The sequence below is a fragment of the Puntigrus tetrazona genome, unplaced genomic scaffold (genome assembly GCF_018831695.1).
Source record: "Puntigrus tetrazona isolate hp1 unplaced genomic scaffold, ASM1883169v1 S000001181, whole genome shotgun sequence".
NCBI classification, from domain to species: Eukaryota; Metazoa; Chordata; class Actinopteri; order Cypriniformes; family Cyprinidae; genus Puntigrus; species Puntigrus tetrazona.
In genome coordinates, this window is record NW_025048767.1 from 253,743 (window position 1) to 277,377 (window position 23,635).

Consider the following 23,635-nt stretch of genomic DNA (forward strand, 5'->3'; position numbering starts at 1 on the left):
GTTTCTGAGCCTCCATTTACCAAGACAAAGATTTAATGTAAATGAGAAGTTGTGGACTGACTAATGGGGATTAAGAGGAAAAAAAAACAACATAATTCATTTGCTAATACTGTTCTGCAGGGGTAAGGCAAATTGCTGTGTATTTCTTTAACCAGCAGTAGGCATACACAATATGTACAAAAGTATTGGGACACCGCTTCTAACAGAGTTTAACAAGGTTGACTACTTTAGTAATTATGTAATAAAATCAGATTTTTATTACATTTTTGACTCAAGTCACACCAGAACTGAAGTCACACCAGTACAGTAATACATTTCATTCTAACAATTTCTTAATTATTCAAAGTGTTTGCCAGGTTTCTTTCAAATGCATTTAAATACACCCTAAAATAAAACTAAAAACTTACAACTTGAAAACATTGTAAAGACACTCCTGGGCTTAGAAAACTGTAATGGAGTCAAGGACAAGTCAGGTGAAATAAAAGCACCACTCTGCACTGCTGGTTCCTCGGGGAGAGGCTGAGATGGCAAGTTACTCATCTGTGAACTGAAGTGTTAGTGTCCTGCCCTTGTCAGTGGCAAACACTACAGATGTTAGTCTGTATAGTAACAGGGACTGGTAACAAAATAAAGGAAAATAACTTAAAGATAAAGCATAAGAACTATTTAAAAAAAGGATGATATAATACAATAATGAATATGCCAATTAGCATATGCTGTTATTTAGACTAAAACATTTAGCAACATAAAACATTTAGATATTGACTGTATTATTTTCATTAAAAAATCAAATAACAATTATTTGAATTTACAAAATATTATTATTATTAATTGGGTTAATTGGGCATAATCATATACAGTCACAGACACAAACAAAACCTTTATATCACATCCTTAACACTGTGAATGGAACACATAATGTCTGTAACTGTATTTACATAAACAACTGGAAAAGATCAAGTCTATAACTATATAACTATAATTGTTGAATCAGATGATGTCACATTCCACAATCTTATCATCTTATCAAACTGCAAACAGCACACATAATGGACTTAAAGGCATTATAATGTACTGTAAAGATATTGAAAGATGGAATTTAGTTTTACCTTTTTGTAAATCCTTTAAGTGATTGATTGATAGATTGATTGTACTTATAACTTACAAGTTCCTAATTGAGAAAACATTAATTATCAACAAGTAATGTGTGTAAATAAATAAATAAATAAATAAAGGGTGAATTCATGCTGTCTTTAAATATGCTGAGACCACAAAGCACAGATCTGCGGGGGACAGCTTGAATTCTACACTAACAGTTGTTTTCAAGGCTCAGTGTAGAGTGTGGAGGCTCAGGATTTAAGACTAAATCCTGCTTTTATAACAAATGTCATATGTACCCTTTGTTCTTTTTGTGAGTCTGGCAGGTTGCAGTGCTTGAAATTTTAGAAGGGATGATGCTTTACTGTTGGCTCTGAAAAAAAGAGGATTGTCAGAAAGCTGCAGAATATGAAACACCTGCTTGTAGTTTAGCCTCCCTCCCTGGTGCCTACACATATTGGCAGCTCACTGCAAGAGCTGCAGGCCCATGCTGTCACCTTTAAGAGTAGTGTTCTTATGCACTCATCCATTCCTCTGTTTCTCTGCATTGCTAATAGCTAAAAGCTAATACATTAACCATTTAGTTTGTTCTGTTAAATATTTATCCAGCACAAAGTGTATTTGTTTGTTTGTACATTTAGCATTTCATAGATTTTGTCACAGAGACTTCTAAAGCCACTTGTTTCCTCTGGGCAGTCTACACAGATTTATATAGATTTTTCTCCAAAATATCATTACCGAGTACAAGAAGATAAGAATGAAGATGAATGTGACATTCCAAATATACAGTTAATTTTAAAATATATCATATATAAGAAATTACACACAGACACACACACACACACACACACACACACACACACATATATATATATATATATATATATATATATATATATATATATATATATCATTTCTGTTAATGGCAAAGTGGTACATTTTTCTGCTGTCATTACTTCAGTTTGTAATATCACATAATCCTTTATAAATCATTCTCTTTAGAACAGTTGAGTACACATCATAAAGTTGAGTTGAGAACACATATCATAAATATATCATAAAATTTGTTGTTTGTAGACTCATGCGAGCTGCATCTTTTAGTGTGTTAATTTTATTAGAAGATTGAATTTGTTGACAATTTGAGCACTTTAGCAAAGCATTCAATGTAAATATGGCTCATTAGTTTGCTAAGGTAAACTGGTACTTTAGCTGATGTTACTGCAGTCCACAGGTAATATTGGTTCTGATTAAAATTGAGTGGTTGTGAAATAAAATGTGCTTTCAGTAATTTAGTGTTTATTTCGGTAAATAAAATTGGAATCTTACAACATGGGTTTACCCAGCTTGAAACAGGTGCTATACAATACATTCAAATTCCAAAATATTTCCTGTCATTCTAAAACATCATGTGGCATAAAAATATACTAAAACAACATTCAGCTAAATGTATGCACAGTATAAATGAAAGTCAAATAAAAACAAGATTTTACAACTAAAATAGATAAAGATGAAATCCGAACACATACAATGATAAAATGGCATTAGTAATTCTTATAGTGTTTTAATTTTATATTGTTTTAAAGCTTCTGGAACAAAACTAACTTGTTTTTTATAAACAATTTATAGTATTTTTATATTATATTATATTAATTTTTATATATTATTTATTTTATATATTATAAGAGTTGAGGGTAATCACTTGTTTGTTATACTTGTTTTTGAAATGTAATCCAAATGATACAATTATTAGGAATTACTAATCAATTTTCTAGTATCAAATCAGCTGCATATTTTATAATAGTAAAGCAAAAAACAAGACAGTTAAAGCAACATTACGTTACAAATATCTTCTATGAGCCACATTTTAGTCATTTCAAAAAGCCAGGGCAAGCATAGCTGAGAGTGCATGTCATTTGAATTCTACATTGATTTACCTAATTTTCACCATTAAAAATTGTTTAGCTACACTGAACCGCAACAGTTCAAAACAAACATATAGCAATCTATTTCTATACCTCAAAGCTCAAAGGAATTTTAAAAAGCTTTCAGTGGCTGATCTCAGCCCATTTCAAACTCTCAGAGGCCTGAGATCACATCCGAGGTGGGGAAAGCTGTTTTTGACTCGGACACTAAAGGGCAGACAGTAACCAAACATCCCATAACCTTCACAGCTGTTTCCTTCACTCTCTAGCCAAAGTCCCGCCCCCTCCTTTTCTCCTTATCTGCCCTTCTCACTCCAACCTGGCATTATCACAGCATTATCACAGAGAACTGCAGCAAACACCATTCTTACAGTATCCATTCCTCAGAGGAGTGTGACGTTTAAACAGCACCATGAACCCTGTCTGTAACTCTGCAATCTTTCCACAGTGAACCCCGTTGTTACTTATTTATAGTAGCATGTTTCCCAGAGGGCCAAAGTAATTGAAACCAAATGTGTGGAGGCAGTGAGATGGGGAAATAGAGCAGCGGTAGCATCTGGACAGGGGAAAAAGAGAAGGAGATAGAAGCGGGAGGGACAGGGAAAACCCTTTGTCTACTGTCGGGACACTAACTCTTTGGCTTCCAATGAATACAAGACTTTTTCAGAGAGCACAATGCACTGACAGAATAAAACAAATATAATGAAACTGAAACTGAAAGAAAAGGAAAGGAAAGGAAAGGAAATCAGAGGAAATAACTATTTTTAAAATAGTTAGATTTTTAAATAACTATACTATAACTACTTTTCTGCCTTTCTTTCAGTTCCATTATAATGGTAAAAATAGCCCACAATCCCAACTAGTCAGACCGAAAAATTCCTAAAAGAAAAAAATGAAGTAGCAGTTCACATTAAGCACAGCCCTGTCTTTCTGCTGCCAGGAAGTCACATGTGTTTCCTTGCACGAAGCATAAGTCAAAAACAATGAAATAAAACTTACCATCCTAACCATGGCTCTCAACTTGAAGTTCAGTCTAATGCACTCAGGGTGTGACAGGCAGATAAAAGTTGACCAAGACACTCTTTAAAAATGGCATGGGGCCTATTTTCTCTGTCTTTCGCTCTCTTTCTTTCCGACTGACTCCAGGCAGTTACAATCCCCACTTCCGACACTGTCAGCTTTTCCAATAGTAGACACGCAAGCCAAAATCCCTGCCCCAGAGTCTGCCGGAATTTCCTGGACTCTAAAACCAGTTTTTGCAGCAGACACAGAACTACAGTGAACAGCGTTTGAGTCTCGCAATGCTCTGCTACCGTCTGCTTGAATAACTGCCCCCTGGTTTCTGGCCAGATATAGTGCTATGAGACACATGGGGGAAGTTAAGGGGTAGGCTAGGGTTGATATGTGAGGCGTTGTTTTTTTTTAGCACAGCCCCTTGTCCTGCATGTGTGTGTGTGTGTGTGTGTTTCAGCATGCAGCCATGGTAATTGGAAATACACATTAAGTTTTCCACTTGATGTTTGTGCCTGGCTTTCTATGAGGGATAAAACTGCCACAAAGCCTTTCCTATATAGCATTTTCTGCAGGCATGACGTCATCAGACTGATGAATAATAGTAATCATTGTTTAGGTCGCCTCCTTTAACTGGCTAGTTCAGCATTAGCAGGACATGCCATAGGGAGTGTAAAAGCAATCGTGCTTGTAAGACCACATGTGCAATCAATACAAAAACTCCCAGGACGATTAATCAGCATGTACATTGCTAATGCTGGTGGAGTGCTGGACTATGGTGCGAAGGTACAAAACATTAACATAAATATATTCATACTGCGTTTTACCTTGCTGCAGTGACAAAGAATTGTGTTTGGGGTGTTTAGGCTTGAATTTATTCAGGCAGTTGTTTGCTTCACACTCTTTGACAAGGGTTCGAAAACAACCAATTAGAGTCAGAATTCCGAATCAGGGTTTAGAGGCACCATTTCCATGTAACCTTGCTGAATAATGTTGTTGTCGGGTTGAATAAATTCACCACCAAAACTTTTTTGCATGACGTTGTTTTAGAGAAGGTGTCTCCTATATTCTACTTGCATATATACTGTAAAAGCAGTTTACATAATAAATTTAATTATATTAAAAAGAAGTGAGTGCAGTTATTTACATGTTTGTCTATTAGCTGTAAAAAACACTGTAGCCTACTTTATACAATAGCTGCTATTTTCTACAAGAGCTTTAACATAGTCTTTTATTGTAGTCTGCAATTTTATTTCACACAAATAATATTTATTTATCTTCATCATCAAGTACTCTTTATACACAAAAGAGATGCAATAGTAGGTAAAATACTAGGAGTTTTGTCATTCAACTATTAGCCTAAAAACAAATATGATATATTTTATCTACTACTACACAATATGTTAACCTGCCGAATAACTGGCAAAAATAGCATTCTACTCCCAAAAACAACTTTCAATATCAAGAAGCCAGTTGGTCCTTTGAGGGCAGAACCAATACAGCAAAAGTAACTAGGACTTTTTATATATATATATATATATATATATATATATATATATATATATATATATATATATATATATATATATATATATATATATTTATTTATATTTATTTATTTATTTTTTTTATTTATTTTTTTTGTTGTAATAAAATAAACATTTATCATTTGGTATTGGTACTGCTTAGATCTTAAGAACTAAAACATCAAAATAACATTAAAACAACTCTTGTTGATAATAACAAACTAGCATGTAATATCATATATCATTACAATTATGTTATGTTTTACACATGCTCAGCTGTGAATTAATAGATGTGTGCCAAATAACATGCTATGCACTATGTATTCTACCATCCAGTGCATAATTGCATCTTGTTGGATTTTGTTATTTGAACAGCAAAATGGCATAGACTCTTTTTAAGTGTTCACATTTTTGCATTCAAATTGTAATAGGTTGTAAAAGTGAACTCAGACCTTTTGTCCAGTTCAAATGTGATACTGAATAATGTTCAACAAGAATATTACATTATAAAAACAAACTATTGTAATATAATTTATTAATTAAGGAAATAACATCAAAGACTGCAAAGCAAACTCAAAGGACCTACAGAGATGTTACTGGAACATGCATGTCTTGTGCATTTTGTTCCAAAACATTGTGTCTATACAACTATACAAACCAGAGTGCTTCACACACTGTATATGCAAATTGACATTTAATGCATACATATTAACTTAGTTTTTTGTGATTTAACATTAGCATTAGAACCACAATTTCTAACTCAACAATTACATGCGATAAGTTATTCCATCTCTGCATCACATTAGCAGCCGAGATGGTTACTCTGCACACTGGGACTTGTTGTGTGTCTCCATGCACACACGTGATGTGTAGGAAGGTTTTATTCTCTTTTCGGGGGGCCAGATCGTGAGATTATGAGGCTAACCACACTTCCCGTTCACCTTCACCTCTGCTTCTGGAGCTCCGGTTGGTGGGTCGTAGTGTAGGATGCAGCTTGCCAGCCACGTCCACGCGGGGTCCTCTGTGGGCATAGGCTTGTCCCGTGGTGAGGGAGCTTCTGGCCTGCTCATTGGTTGCTGGGTACCCTCTGGCGCTTGTCGCTCCATGACCACCCTACAGGTGAACGGCGGCGCTTGCTCCCCAGTCTCCTGTTGTTGGCCTGTATTCGCCAAACTCAGCAGTTTCTATGAGCTCCAAGGTGGTGGTTGGGTTTCACATGCCGACCCCCTTGTCAGTGAGATTGAGGGAGGGCCTGGAGAAAAAGGTCCACGACGAGGCGTTCAGCTACCTGGCTGGCCGATGAAGCCCCTTCCAGCAGCTGGCAGATGGGGCTTGTACTCCCATTCATGGAAGTATCGGGCTACACAGATGGGAGATAACCCCAGGCGGACCAGGATTTCCTTCTTCACGTCGGCGTATCTGTCAGTCGAATCAAGCTGGAGCGAGAAGTAGGCACATTGGGCTTCACCAGTCAAGTGAAGGGGAGCCAATACCCATGCACAGTCATCCGGATGCTATCCCTCAGTAGTCGTGGTCATCTCAAACATCTTCAGATACACCTCCATATCATCGTCGTGGGCAGTCATTTTGGATGGGATTTTGGTGGCTTGGGCACAGGGGTCTGGCAGTGAGTTCCTGCTTGTGTTCCTGCCCTGGCAAGTGGCATAGTGCTCGACGATTTGCTGCTGGTGGATGCTGACCCGTTTGGATATTGTTTGCTGCTTAACTGACCCCCACTTGCCCTCAGACTGTTTACTGTTGTTTTGACCCCTTCTGTATTTCGACTTTGCATACTATAGTTTTGCGGATCCACCACTAAGGCAACTGATTAACTCCTCCACCTTGTTATCTTGTTTACTTGTTATTCTGTCTATTTAAACCACAGTTTGTGTCTTTATATATTTTGGTATGTATCTCAGTATCAAAGTTAATACTAATTCAAATCAATAATTTTAGCAAAGTTTGTATGTAAATACCCTGTCATGTTTGTACTGGCTATTGTATACAGGCCACCAGGGCACAGCACAGATTTCATTAAAGAATTTGCTGATTTTCTAACTGAGTTAGTACTGGCCTCAGATAAAATCTTAATTGTTGCCGATTTTAATTTCCATGTTGATAATGATAAAGACGCATTAGGATCAGCTTTCTTAGACATTCTGAACTCTATTGGGGTTAGACAACACGTCTCTGGACCTTCTCATTGTCGAAATCATACTCTAGATTTAATACTGTCACATGGAATGGATGTTAAAATGGTTGAAGTTCTGCAGCAAAGTGATGACATTTCAGATCACTATCTAGTCTTGTGTGAACTCTGTATAGTTAAATCTGTAAACTCTGTGCCTTATTACAAGTATGGTAGAACCATCACTTCCACCACAAAAGAAAGCTTTCTAAGTAATCTTCCTGACTTATCTCAATTCCTTAGCACATCCAATACGACGCTAAAACTTGATGATATAACAGAAACCATGCACTCTCTTTTTTCTAGCACTTTAGATACAGTTGCTCCTTTGCACTTAAAAAAGATGAAAGAAAACAATCTGACTCCATGGTATAATGAAAACACACGTACCCTAAAGAGAGCAGCCCGGAAAATGGAGCGCAGGTGGAGAAAAACTCAATTAGAAGTATTTCGTATTGCCTGGCGGGAAAGTATCCTGTCATACTGTCAGAAAAGCATTAAAAATGGCAAGATCTGATTATTTTTCATCTCTTTTAGAATAAAACAAACACAACCCCTGTATTTATTCAATACAGTAACTAAATTAACGAAAAATAAAACATCAACAGGTGCTAACATTCCCCAAGTGTCACGCATGTGATAAGCAGGAGAGCATACAACGAGTATAAATGAAAATAAAGAGTTTTAATCTACTCAGATGACGAAATAAACAATATAAATACAGGCAGGCAGATAGATAGGATGACAGGACAAAATCACACGCACATAAGGAGGAATTGGACAAACGGAACTGAAAACACAGGACTTAAATATTCAACGGAATCACTTAATAAAAAAGACACAGGTGTAAACGCTGAGACAATTAACTAAAAGTAGGTCAAACGGAACGTCTCGGTTACGTATGTAAACCTTCTTCAGGGAACGGAGATGTCACGTCGGATGACCAATGAATTGGGATCTCACTTTCGAGAGACCAATCTACTTCGAGTGTATCTAAACGAGCCAATTGAAGATTGGCATGCGCTAATCGCATCCAGCTGCCGCTGATTACAGCGCGGGTATAAATAAGCAGCGGGTGCAGCGCATATTCAGGTTTTTTCGCTGAGGAGCCGAGCTAGTGACCCGGCCCCTTCAGCAGAGGTGCAGCACCGTGGCGACGGGACATGACGTCTCCGTTCCCTTCTTCAGGGAACGAGGGTTACATACGTAACCGAGACGTTCCCTTTCAGTCGGTCACTCCGAGTCACGTCGGATGACCGACGAATTGGGATCCCTACCAAAACGCCATGGACGCTGCCTCTTCCAGTGGGAGCCCACAAGCCCCCTCAGTCTATCGGCGTAGGCCGGGGCTCGACCACAAGAAGCCAGCTACTTTTGTAAACACTACCCATTCGTAAGACTGGAACACTGGGAAACGTCCCACGTTCTAGTGAACAGGGACGTGCGGAAGTCCAGCCTTCCCGTAGGAGGTCTCGGAACGAATACGCATATGGACAGTATTTCAGTTTGCATATGGAAAATTGGAGGTGATTGAACCCTCTTAGATGGGCAGAAGGTCTGCCGGGGAAACACGGGGCTCTAAGGCTATGCCGTGGAAATACACACATAAAGTCCTCTTGGGGTACTTTACATGGCTCCCAGCCCTCACCGGTTCTCACGGATTCATCGAGAGGGCCTGGCGCCGGATGCTCTGCAACATCTGGCTGCTGAGGGGAATGGAGGAGCTCGACAGGATCTACTGTATGGACGCTCTGGAGCGGTTAACAGTCCGACCAGAAACCGGGCCTCTCAGTGCTTCTACCCGTTTGAGGTGAGAACACAGGAGAATACCGGTTCCACACGTAGGCTATAGAATCTAGCGATCGTGTTGGGGGTCGCCCAGCCCGCAGCTCTACAAATCTGTCAGCGAGGTGCCACGAGCCACCGCCCAGGATGATGCAACACTTGCTGAGTGTGCCCGCAACCTGAGGGGGGGCAGGGCATACCCTGTGCTTGGTAGGCTAGGGTAATGGCGTCCACTTTTCAGTGAGCCATCCTCTGCTTGGAGACGGCACTCCCCTTCTGCCGGCTTCTGTGACAAACGAGAGCTGAACTGAGGTCCTGAAGCTTTGTGTCCGGTCAACGTAGCATCTTAGTGCTTGGACGGGACAAGCAATGTCAGGGCTGGGTCTGCCTCCTCCAGGGGCAGCGCTTGAAGGTTCACCACCTGGTCTCTGAAGGGGGTAGTGGGAACCTTGGGCACGTACCTTGGGCAGTTGATGTGCCATTGCAGTTGAGGGCCCGTCCAAACCCCTGACACTCCATGCCCGTTGTACGTGGCCCCCCAGCCAGTGGTGGAGGCATCCGTGAAACCACAGCACAGAAGAGTTTGCTCTTCTCCTTGTTGACCCGAAACCCCAACTGGCTGAGGTGCTGTAGCACCAGATCCCTGTGTTCGCACAACTGAGGTAGAATGAGCCAGTCATCCAGTTGGTTGAGAATGCGAACGCCTTACTCTCTCAGTGGAGCAAGGGCAGCCTCCTCGACTTGCATGAAGACACGTGGCGACAGGGAGAGCCCGAAGGGTAGGACTTGTACTGATATGCTCGACCTTCAAATGCGAACCTCAGGAATGGCCTGTGGCACGGAAGAATCGACACATGAAAGTACGTGTCCTTCAGGTCGATCGCTGCAACCAATCCTGGGGACGGACGCACTGAATAGGCGTTTCTGTGTCAACATCCTGAGCGGCAGTGCTCGATTCAGGACTCGCAGATCCAAGATCGGTCGTAACCCATCGCCTTTCTTGGGCACTATGAAGTATGGGCTGTAAGCCCCGACCTCATATCGGCTGGAGGAAGCGGCTTTATCGTGCCTTTACTAGAAGGACAACAATCTCCACACGCAAGACAGGGGCACCCGCATTGTTCACTGACATATAGCGGATCCCACTGAACTTGGGGGGACGCCGGGTGAACTGAATCATATAGTGGAGTCGAAGGGTTCGCAGGATAGCCTGAGAAGATTCAACCAGGCATCCAGAGACCAAACTAGCGGCTCGAGCGGAACAACCAACACGCAGGCGATGGGGCAGCAAGGTGGAGTGCAGGGACCTGGCTAGGGCGTCTCGTGGCCGGTCCGAAGCGGGGTCTGAGTGTGTGCAACTCTTACCTGCATCCCCGCAGAAGTGAGGCGGGTAGGCCGTTGGTTCGTCCTCCCAGTCTTCCCACTGCTGCATATTAGCCCATCAGCGGCTGGGTGGAGGCAGCAGCTGCACGCCGAGGCAGGATGTTTCTTATTTTTTTCTAGTCACCTCAGTCTGCTTTTGGGCAGCGGAGAACTGCTGGGCAAAGTTCTTCACTGCGTCACCGAAGAGGCCGGTCTGGGACATGGGGCCTTCAAGGAACGTGTCTTGTCTACCTCGCGCATGTCGACCAGTAGCCACAGATGGCGTTTCTGGACCACCGTAGTGGCCATCGCACAACCCAGAGACCGCGTTGTGACCTTCGTCGCTCGTGGCGCGAGGTCCATCACGATACAGAGTTCTTTCAGAACTTCCGGGTCATGACCACCCCTGTGCAGATCCTTCAGTGCCTTGGCCTGATGAACCTGCAACAACGCCAAAGCGTGTACTGCAGACGCAGCTTGTCCACAGGCCGCACAAGGCACTGCCGTTCAGAGCCGACGAGTACCTGCAGGCCTGGGAGGGGAGCACAGGATCACCGCACTAAGCGGAAACGGCATTGGGAAACAGCTGCATCCCAACTGACCGCTCCACTGGGGGGGCGATCACCGTATACCCCTGGCTGTGCCGCTGTCAAGGGTGGTGAAGGAGGAGGAGCCACTGGGGCAGTTTCTTTGCAGAATTTAAGCTTTGTGTCACAACCCGAAATGGAGCCCACCTGTCTGCAGCCAGGATGAGAACCAAGTCGAGCAAACACAAGCTCCGCCTCCTTTTTTCAAGGTGACAGAGCCCGCCCATCACTCCGAGATGACCATCTCCCCTCAAGGAAATGACTCATCCACAACCGCCACCTCAGCGTGCTAAGCCCAGGCACACAAGGCAACGATTGTGACCATCACCTAACATCAGGTAACAACCGCATCCAGAAACACACGGGTGTACGTCTCTTGAAGCAAGACCCACGCTATCTTCCAAGACGCGTCCGAGTTTGCCAGACGTAACGTCGTCTTTAAAAAGATGCACCCGCGAATGCTCTTTTAGTGCTGAGGCAATAGGGGATAGCCGTTTTGCACACAAACAGGGGGGTAGTGCAGCCTGATTGTGGCAATCCACTCAAAGCAGGAAAACGACCTCCGCTGAAACGCCGTACTCCAACACTCGTAGATCGTCTTTGGAGCAGAACAGTCACGCTCGGCTCCGAAGCGAAAAGCTGAATATGCGCTGCACCCGCTGCTTATTTATACCCGCGCTGTGATCAGCGGCAGCTGGATGCGATTAGCGCATGCCCATCTTCAATTGGCTTGTTTAGATACACTCGAAGTAGATTGGGAAGTAGATTGGGAACACATGGCACATAACAAAAACAATAACACAAGTCCAGAGAACATGACGCCAAGAGTATAGCAGTAATGACTTCATGAATTTCTTTACATTTACATTACATTACATTTAGTCATTTTGCAGACGCTTTTATCCAAAGCGACTTACAATTGAGAGTACAACAGCGATTCATTTTTTGAGAGACAAACAGACAGAGTAAGTGCTTGTAACACCCAGTCACAGGCAGCGTTCAAATTAGTACATGCCAGAAGGGAAGGAATAAACAAGGGGGAGGCGAAGTGAGACAGAGACAGTGAGAGTATTTTTTTTTTTTTTTTTTTTTGATGAGGTCAGGTATTGCTGAAATATGTGAGTTTTCAGCTGTTTCTTAAAGATTGACAGAGATCCAGCATTCCGGATATGTACGGGACGATCGTTCCACCAGCCAGGAACAGAGAACGAGAAAGTTCCCTTTCAGTCGGTCACTCCGAGTCACGTCGGATGACCGACGAATTGGGATCTCGCCTCGAGAGACCAATCTACTTCGAGTGTATCTAAACAAGCCAATTGAAGATTGGCATGCGCTAATCGCATCCAGCTGCCGCGCTGATCACAGCGCGCGTGTATAAATAAGCAGCGGGTGCAGCGCATATTCAGCTTTTAAGCCGGGCCGAGCGTGACTGTTCTGCTCAAAGACGATCTCACGAGTGTTGGAGTACGGCGTTTCAGCGGAGGTCGTTTTCCTGCGTCGAATGGATTGCCACAATCAGGCTGCACTACCCCCCTGTTTGTGCGCAAAACGGCTATCCCCTGTTGCCTCAGCACTAAAAGAGCATTCGCGGGTGCGTCTTTTTAAAGAAGGCGTTACGTCTGGCAAACTCGACGCGTCTTGGAAGATAGCGTGGGTCTTGCTTCAGACTACGTACACCCGTGGGTTTCTGGATGCGGTTGTTACCTGGTGTTAGGTGATGGTCACAATCGTTGCCTCGTGTGCCTGGGCTTAGCACGCTGAGGTGGCGGTTGTGGATGAATCATTTCCTCGCGGGGAGATGGTCATCTCGGAGTGATGGGCGGGCTCTGTCGCCTTGAAAAAAGGAGGCGGAGCTTGTGTTTGCTCGACTTGGTTCTCATCCTGGCTGCAGACAGGTGGGCTCCATTTCGTTGTGACACAAAGCTTAAACTCTGCAACCAGTGGAGCTACAAAAGGGGCAGTCTGGACCCTCACGTGGGGTATCAGCTGTACCCTCTTGGGCTCCCCCTGATGATCAGAAGTCAATCGCTGCATCGGAAGGTGAGCCAGACATTTCTGGAAGTGAAGATCCGGTTGCTCTGCGTCTACCAGGCGTTGAATGTACTGGATACAGATCTAGAAATGGTGGCTATGCTTGCCCAGGCCGCCGAGGTGATCGGGATCAAGTGGAAACCTCCACTGCTTCCCAGGCCCTCGAGGCTGGACGATTGGTATTTAAGGGTGGCTCGCGCTGGTTCTCAGGGCCCCACCCTGGTACCTTTCTTCCCGGAAGTGCATGAGGAGCTTACTGGGATGTGGAAAGCACCTTTCACTGCCAGAAACTGCCCCAGTGGCTCCTCCTCCTTCACCACCCTTGACAGCGGCACAGCCAGGGAGTTACGGTGATCGCCCCCCCAGTGGAGCGGTCAGTTGGGATGCAGCTGTGTCCCAATGCCGTTTCCGCTTAGTGCGGTGATCCTGTGCTCCCCTCCCGGGCCTGCAGGTACTCGTCGGCTCTGAACGGCAGTGCCTTGTGCGGCCTGTGGACAAGCTGCGTCTGCAGTACACGCTTTGGCGTTGTTGCAGGTTCATCAGGCCAAGGCACTGAAGGATCTGCACAGGGGTGGTCATGACCCGGAAGTTCTGAAAGAACTCTGTATCGTGATGGACCTCGCGCCACGAGCGACGAAGGTCACAACGCGGTCTCTGGGTTGTGCGATGGCCACTACGGTGGTCCAGAAAGCGCCATCTGTGGCTGTGTCTGGTCGACATGCGCGAGGTAGACAAGACACGTTCCTTGAATGCCCCCATGTCCCAGACCGGCCACTTCGGCGACGCAGTAGAGAACTTTGCCCAGCAGTTCTTCGCTGCCCAGAAGCAGACTGAGGTAAGAAACATCCTGCCTCGGCGTGCAGCTGCTGCCTTCACCCAGCCGCCGACGGCCCACCTCAGCCAGCTCATCGCCGAGGGTGCCCCCTGCTGCCGCCACCGCTCCCGTGCAGCCAACGCAGCAGCCCCCATCTAGGCAGCACCGTGGAGCTGGCAGCAGGGCAGCCACCCAGCCTGTCCAGGCTCCTGCCAAACCTGGAGGAAAGCACAGGTGCAAGAGGCCCTCAGATCCGGGGATGGAGGGAGCTGCTCTGCCGGGCAGAGAATGTTGCCGCTACCTAAAACCTCGACAAGGGCGGTTTCCTCTGTCTCTGGGTCCGCGCCACTCGCGCTCTCCTTGGGCTAATATGCAGCAGTGGGAAGACTGGGAGGACGAACCAACGGCCTACCCGCCTCACTTCTGCGGGGATGCAGGTAAGAGTTGCACACACTCAGACCCTGCTTCGGACCGGCCACGAGATGCCCGAGCCGGGTCCCTGCACTCCCCCTCGCTGCCCCATCGCCTGCACGTCAGTGGTTCCGCTCGAGCCGCTAGTTCGGTCTCTGGATGCCTGGTTGAATCTTCCCAGGCTATCCCGGTGGCTCCTGCGAACCCTTCGACTTCGGCTATATGATTCAGTTCATCCGGCGTCCCCCCAAGTTCAGTGGGATCCGCTATACGTCAGTGAACAATGCGCGTGCCCCTGTCTTGTGGGCGGAGATTGCTGTCCTTCTAGTGAAGGCACGATAAAGCCGCTTCCTCCAGCCGATATGAGGTCGGGGCTTACAGCCCATACTTCATAGTGCCCAAGAAAGGCGGTGGGTTATGACCAATCTTGGATCTGTGAGTCCTGAATCGAGCACTCCCGTTCAGGATGTTGACACAGAAACGCCTATTCAGTGAGTCCGTCCCCAGGATTGGTTGCAGCGATCGACCTGAAGGACACGTACTTTCATGTGTCGATTCTTCCGTGCCACAGGCCATTCCTGAGGTTCGCGTTCGAAGGTCGAGCATATCCGTACAAGTCCTACCCTTCGGGCTCTCCCTGTCGCCACGCGTCTTCATGCAAGTCGCGTAAGCAGCCCTTGCTCCACTGAGAGAGTAAGGCGTTCGCATTCTCAACCAACTGGATGACTGGCTCAGTCCCGGGCTCAGTTGTGCGAACACAGGGATCTGGTGCTACAGCACCTCAGCCAGTTGGGGTTTCAGGTCAACCAGGAGAAGAGCAAACTCTGTCCAATGCAGAGGATCTCTTTTCTTGGGATGGAGCTGGATTCGATCGATCAGATGGCACACCTCACAGAGGAGCGTGCCAATTCGGTGTTGAACTGCTTCAATATGTTCAAGAGCAGGACGGCGGTCCCACTGAAATATTTTCAGAGGCTCCTGGGGCATATGGCAGCCGCGGCCACAGTGATGCCGCTGGGACTAATCCATATGAGACCGCTTCAACATTGGCTACACGATCGAGTCCCGTGGCAAAGTGGCACTCACCGGGTTCAAATAACACCGGCCTGCCGCCAAACCTTCACCCCGTGGTCAGACCTCTCGTTCCTTCGGGCCAGAGTGCCCCTGGAGAAGGTCTCCAGGTATGCTGTGGTTTCACGGATGCCTCCACCACCGGCTGAGGGGCCACGTACAACGGGCATGCAGTGTCAGGGGTTTGGATGGGCCCTCAACTGCAATGGCACATCAACTGCCTAAAGTTGCTGGCAGTACATCTCGCCCTAGGCAGTCTCGAGAACTGCCTTCGAGGCCAGCATGTACTAGTCCGCACAGACAACATACTGACCGTTGCGTACATCAACCAACAAGGTGGTCTACGCTCCCGTCGTATGTCGCAACTAGCCCACCACCTCCTCCTATGGAGTCGGAAGTTCTGAGGTCGCTTCTCGACATTCACATTCCAGGAGTGTGCAACCAGGAGAGACTCCATCCCCGGGCGGTTCAGCTGATTGGGAACGTTTCCGAGCCACTCAGGTAGACCTGTTTGCCTCTCCAGAGACTTCTCATTGCCCACTGGCACACAGCTGGCTGCGGGGCCTTTGCAAGTATGTATTTCCCCAGTGAGCCTTCTTGCACAGACACTGTGCAAGGTCAGAGAGGACAAGGAGCAGGTCTTGCTAGTAGCACCCTACTGGTGAAGACTTGGTTCCCAGAACTTGTGCTCCTCGCGACAGCCCCTCCTTGGCCGATCCCTCTGAGGAAGGATCTTCTGACTCAGAGACGGGGCACCCCTTGGCACCCGCGTCCAGACCTCTGGAAACTCCATGTCTGGTCCCTGGATGGGATGCGGAGGCTCTAGGTGACCTACCTCAAGGGTAGTCGACACCATTTTTTCGGCTAGAGTGCCGTCCCACGAGACAGGCCTATGCCTTGAAGTAGAGCCTGTTAAATCGAGTGGTGTTCTTCTCAGGGTGAAGACCCCGGAATTGCCCTATCAGTCGTGCTTATCTTCTTGCAGCAAGGGTTGGAGCGAAGGCTGTCTCCCTCCACCCTTAAAGTCTACGTGGCTGCAATCGCTGCAAATCATGACCCCATAGATGGGAGGTCTGTGGGTAAGCATGGCCGGATTATCAGGTTCCTGAGGGAAGCCAGGAGGTTGAATCCTCCACGGCTCCCAACAGTACCCTCTTGGGACCTGTCTGTAGTGCTGACAGCACTGCAGTAGGCTCCGTTGAACCCTTGCCAGCAGTTGTGCTAAAGTTCTTTTATCTATGAAGACATTGCTCCTGCTCGCATTGGCCTCCATCAAGAGGGTAGGGGACCTGCAGGCTTTTTCGGTCGACGATTCGTGCCTACAGCTTGGGCTCGCGGATTCCCAGGTACCACTGAGGCCACGGCCCGGCTCGTGCCCAAGGTTCCCACTACCCCCTTCAGAGACCAGGTGGTGAACCTTCAAGCGCTGCCCCTGGAGGAGGCAGACCCAGCCCTGACGTTGCTTGTCCCGTCCGAGCACTAAGATGCTACGTTGACCGGACACAAAGCTTCAGGACCTCAGTCCAGCTCTTGTTTGTCACAGAGGCCGGCAGAAGGGGAGTGCCGCCTCCAAGCAGAGGATGGCTCACTGGATAGTGGACGCCATTACCCTAGCCTACCAAGCACAGGGTATGCCCTGCCCCCCCCTCAGGTTGCGGGCACACTCAGCAAGTGTTGCATCGTCCTGGGCGGTGGCTTGTGGCACCTCGCTGACAGATTGTAGAGCTGCGGGCTGGGCGACCCCCAACACGATTGCTAGATTCTATAGCCTACGTGTGGAACCGGTATCCTCCTGTGTTCTCACCTCAAACGGGTAGAAGCACTGAGAGGCCCAGTTTCGGGTCGGCTTGTTAACCGCTCCAGAGCGTCCATACAGTAGACCCTGTCGAGCTCCTCCATTCCCCTCGGCAGCCAGATGTTGCGGAGCATCCGGCGCCAGGCCCTCTCGATGAATCCGTGAGAACCGGTGAGGGCTGGGAGCCATGTAAAGTGGAGGACTTTATGTGTGTATTTCCACGGCATAGCCTTAGAGCCCCGTGTTTCCCCGGCAGACCTTCTGCCCGTCTAAGAGGGTTCAATCACCTCCAATTTTCCATATGCAAACTGAAATACTGTCCATATGCGTATTCGTTCCGAGACCTCCTACGGGAAGGCTGGACTTCCGCACGTCCCTGTTCACTAGAACGTGGGACGTTTCCCAGTGTTCCAGTCTTACGAATGGGTAGTGTTACAAAAGTAGCTGGCTTCTTGTGGTTGAGCCCCGGCCTACGCCGATAGACTGAGGGGGCTTGTGGGCTCCCACAGGACACTGGAAGAGGCAGCGTCCATGGCGCTTTTTGGTAGGGATCCCAATTCGTCCGGTCATCCGGCGTGACTCGGAGTGACCGACTGAAAGGGAACGTCTCGGTTACGTATGTAACCTCGTTCCCCTGAAGAAGGGAACGGAGACGTCACGTCCGTCGCCACGGTGCTGCACCTCTGCTGAAGGGGCCGGGTCACTAGCTCGGCTCCTCAGCGAAAACCTGAATATGCGCTGCACCCGCTGCTTATTTATACACGCGCTGTGATCAGCGGCAGCTGGATAAGATTAGCGCATGCCAATCTTCAATTGGCTTGTTTAGATACACTCGAAGTAGATTGGTCTCTCGAAGCGAGATCCCAATTCGTCGGTCATCCGACGTGACGTCTCCGTTCCCTTCTTCAGGGAACGAGGGTTACATACGTAACCGAGACGTTCTGGAGAGTGATTTCGAGCCTCTTTGAGATGGTACCACGAGGCGTCGCTCGCTAGCAGATCTCAGACTTCTAGAGGGTGTGTAGATTTGTAATAGTGAGTGGAAGTAGACCGGTGCCGAGTCTGTGGTTGTTCTATATGCAAGCATCAGTGCCTTGAACTTGATGCGAGCTGCAATCGGTAGCCAATGTAAGGAGATAAAGAGAGGTGTAACATGGGTTCTTTTGGGCTCATTGAATACCAGCCGTGCCGCTGCATTCTGAATCATTTGTAGAGGTTTTATTGTGTTTGATGGAAGGCCAACCAGAAGAGCATTGCAATAGTCCAGTCTAGAAATGACAAGGGCCTGGACAAGTAGCTGTGCAGCTTGCTCTGTTATGATGTTATAATGGTTCCTTGCCGCTGTAGCCTTTGGCTTGCTTTGTTGGGGACACTTAACTTCTAGTGATTATCATTGAATTGATTACAGAGACCATCTCTGCATTTAATAACACATTGTTCACTCTCGTCATTATACATCCTTATTGTATTCTTCTGCTTTATACTGTTCAGTGCTTTGATGCAACCTGTGTTGTTAAAAGCGCTATATAAATAAAAATGTTTGATTGATTGATTATTTTCTGCTTTAAAAAAATATATAAAAGAAAATCATAGAAATTAAAAAAAAAAAAAATAATTCTATAAACATACTGCCATTAAAGTTTTAATAAAAAAGAAAGTAAAAAAAAATACAATACAATACAGAAACAAAATTATTTTGGATCACCAGCAGTAGGTTGAATGGCTTGTGAACATTTCTAACCTGAAAAGTTGCCCCATATATCATTATCTTAACTGTAATTCAAGTCATTTGGGTGGCTACTAAATTCAAGTAGGCATGACCAAAATTGTTATGGGAAGAAGAATTTGATCATGTGTCAGTAGCATGTCAATATTAGCATGTCTTCCTTCAAACAATCTTCTCCCAAAGTGATGGCTGTGAGATAGAAAACCCAAACCGAAACTGCTTTATTGTGGGTCAGTATAACCCTGCAGATAGCAAAAGATGATTCCAATTCATTAGTCCTCACTTTTTGACAAACACACTGCACAGACTACAGCAGGCAGCAAACTAAACAAGTGCGTTCTGTGCCTGGATGAGAGTTAGCTGTCTATATCAGCAGCTATCAATAGTAAATATTTATCATTCAAATGTAGAAACCATAAAAAAGACTGCTCTCATTAGAGTTACTAATGACCTGCTTCTATCATCGGATCGTGGTTTTATCTCGTTATTAGTGCTATTAGATCTTAGCGCAGCATTCGATACTATCGGTCACAGCATTCCCTTGGATAGACTAGAAAAGTATGTTGGCATTAGAGGAAGCGCCTTAGCATGGTTTAAATCATAACTATCTGGCCGCTATCAGTTTGTAGCACTAAATGAGGAGGTATCATATCGCTCACAAGTGAAATATGGAGTTCCTCAAGGTTCAGTGCTAGGACTGTTACTTTTCAACCTATACATGTTACCTCTGGGAGATATTATCAGGAGACATGGTGTTAGCTTTCAGTGCTATGCTGATGATACTCAGCTCTATATTTCAACGCAGCCTGGTGACACACCAAATTGAGAATCTAACAGAATGCATAGTCGATATAAAAAACTGGATGATGAGTAATGCTAAATTCTGAAAAAACAGAGGTGCTAAAAATTGGACCTAAAAACCCCACATATAATAATCTAGAACACAGTTTAACACTTGATGGCTGCTCTGTTAATTCTTCATCATCAGTAAGGAACCTAGGTGTGCTGTTTGACAGCAATCTCACAGACTACAGCAGGCAGCAATCTAAACAAGTGCGTTCTGTGCCTGGGTGAGAGTTAGCTGTCTATATCAGCAGCTATCAATAGTAAATATTTATCATTCAAATGTAAAAACCATAAAAAAAATATGAGACAAATGCAAATGTAAACAAAGCATCTCTTGAATTACCATTTTGAATTTCTGTAACCTTGATAACTTTCAAAATTTTACGCTCTCATGTTGTTATGACAACGTTTACATTTTTAAACACTCGTGTAAGACCAAATTTCATGAGGAGAAGCGGTATACAAAGAACATCAAATGGTCACTGGGTTTTCTTAGGATCAGCTCTTGGACCCCTCTTCTTCACCATATACACATCTCTGGAACCCTAGCACACAGTTTCTCCTACCATTGCTATGCCAATGATACACATCTCTATCTTTGATTTTAACCTCAATTCAACAGTATTTCCATGGATCTTAAGCTGCCTGGCAAGCATCCTGACATGGATGAAAGAACCTCACCTACAGTTCAACCTGTCAAAGACTGAGCTTAATTTTTTAGGCCACTCTGACTGTACAACATGATTTTATTTGTACAATTCAGAATCCAGCAGCAAGAATGGTCTTCAACAAGTAAAATGGTTGTCATAACTGAAAAATATATCTCCTCAAATTTTGCCTGGTTTCCTCCATCACTGTTATTCCTCATTATTCTGTTTTTCAATTTTCGCTTCTCAATTCTTATTTGTGCATCCTCGTTTCCTTTCCTCACTTCTTTTCTTGTGCCTGAGCTCCACTCCCTTTGCACATGAGGGAAGGACTTATATGTATAATTATTATTATTTTTTTTTTACATATGCAAACATACAAGGATCAATTGTTTGCAACAGTACGTATGTTTGTTAGCCCAATAGTATTATTAATTCAGTTACATCATTGGTGGACTTCTAAAAGTATCAGGCAACACCACAGTAAAGCACTTTAAAATGTTAATGTGTTGCATTTTAATTCCTGCAGGCATAAACTTCAAATATACTGTGTAAACAACACATCAAAATGAATTAATTACATATCTAAATTAAAGCAATTCTCTGTTAACCAATATAAGTGGCATTAATTTAAACATTAAAAGCAATAAGCCACTAAAATCAAGAGACCTAAATTAATCATTAAAACTGTGCTGAAAAGTACACTTTATACATCAAAATTAAAGGCATTGTCAAACCAAACGCACATTTACACTAATACTCACATTTTTGTAAGTGTTTATATCTTCTGCCATGGTTAGCACTTGGTGCAGATGTAAATTTATATGTGAGTTACGTTTAGTTGATAAAACATTTCTGCATAGAATTCACCTCGCTCAAGATTCCTCAAAAAGCCTCCTCACTCCTCAGTCCTTGCCTCCTTGCTGTGCAATTAGAGAATTGAGAAGTCCTGTAAGATGGCTGACATCTATGAAGGTAAAACAGTATCAAAACTCGAGAGCTTGAATGTAAGAAGTACCACCTGCCAGAGTTAATCCACCTACCACCTCAACTGCCAGAGTTGCCCCTTGCCCATATTCACAATGCATTGTCTCTGGGTGCTGCTAACAATTTGAAGTCACTGAAAGTTGACCCTTGCTATATGCTAAATTACTGATAGTACTGTAGAGTAGGAAAGCTATTCTTCCTTGGCCAGGAAAAAAACCTTTCCTAGAATTGATAAATAATTATATTGTCTGCTCGGTGGACAAACAGATTAAATAAATGTGACGTTAATTCTGCTACAGTTAATTCTGCTACAGTTAATTCTGCTACAGTTAATTCTAACATATAATCTAAATATGTATTATTAATTATACCTAGCTATAATTAATTATATATATTCCCCATTTGAGCTAATTCGTTACACCGTCTACTCTAAGCTTCAAAAATGCTTTTCAGAAACCTATTATAATGATCAGTCCCCTAGTAGGTCAGAGTAGTGAATCCAAGTACAGATTTATTAAACAAAAGTGATATCCAAAATACAAACAGATTTGACTTGACTATGGCTTGACATAAAGTGACAGCAGGGTGAAATAGACTGAATACATTGCAAGAGACAATGGTAACAAATAGGCTACGGCTATATAAATAGGTTATGACATGAACCAACCAATGGGAAGTAGACACAGGGCAACAGCTAAAGTCTGTCTACCCTGGACATGACAAAGTGACCATTAAAATTAATTTAAACTTTTTGTCAGCACGTTATAAATAGAATGAGGCAGCAGTTTTGTTGTGTCGTGGCACACATCCTGATTTTGTTGATCTTGGAAAAACATTTTAATCCAAAAAATGAGTTTTGATCATACCTCTCATACCATCTAAATCTAACCTTACCCATGAGTAATGCCTAAAATAAGAGAAAATGATAGCTAAATGACACTGCAGTACAAGCACCAAACACTGATTCTAAGCCTAAACTTCCCATGCCATGCCACATTCAGTGTAAACAGCATCACTGAATATAATGTGTTATATTGTATTTTGCATCTACTGTAAAATGGTTCTCAGATCTTATGTCTGTATTTTAGAAATGTGTAGCATTAAGAAGACAGATTTCATATCAGCACAGCTGAGGACACAACCTCGGCCGTTCTATCAAAACAACCCTGCAGGTTGGAAATGCTATTAGCCTCTGTTAATCAAAACGCCTGCCACTGCATCAGGCATTCCTCCCACAGTTTGGGCAAAACATATTGCCATCATTATGCAAAGCTGCTTTTCTGGGTCGAAGTGCTGATTGTTCCTCAGAAGCTGTGAATGATCAACATGACGAGTCTGGCATGGCAAGACAAGGCAGAGTCTGCGGGCGAGTTGACTTGGGGAAGAGGATAAAGGGGAGGCTTGAAAACATCCAACAGTTCAATGCAAGTGAAGTCGTTGTATAGGCGGTTTAGCTGCTGTTGTATTGTTTCTTGGCACTGTAACTATTGTTTAAAAATTCAGTGGGTCAAAAATAAGAGGGGCCTTTTAGATGATTTGATCATTACAAGGATGAGGAGTCACCTTCCAGGTTTTGACTCAATCACACGTGACTGGCTGAACAGATATAACTGAGCACTTATTTAGTAAATATGTGTATTCCCAACTATAAAGGCAACCCAGGTTCACTGGAAATACGATATGCACCTGTGAAAGCATTTTAGAAAAATTATGCTATGTTGCATGTTTTGTGAAAAGTAAAATGTCTAGTAAGTGGCTCTAAGGTGAACATGAATCTGGCATTTGGAATCTTTTCTTCCAGTGAGCCTTTGATTTATAAGGCTGTTTT

General features: G+C 44.6%; 1 protein-coding gene across 4 annotated transcripts in view; it reads right to left on the minus strand.

Moving 5' to 3' along the window:
• The window catches only part of sgcd (sarcoglycan, delta (dystrophin-associated glycoprotein)), a 226,783-nt gene that overhangs the window by 122,287 nt on the left and 80,861 nt on the right, over positions 1–23,635 (minus strand). Inside the window, exon 1 of one of the 4 annotated variants that reach the window (XM_043234618.1) lies at positions 4,020–4,358. The exons of the other annotated variants lie outside the window; for them this stretch is intronic. Coding sequence (XP_043090553.1) covers positions 4,020–4,031 — 12 coding nt within the window. The 5' untranslated portion in view covers positions 4,032–4,358. Of the gene's footprint in view, positions 1–4,019; positions 4,359–23,635 lie in introns of those variants that run through there. 4 annotated transcript variants of the gene reach the window in all.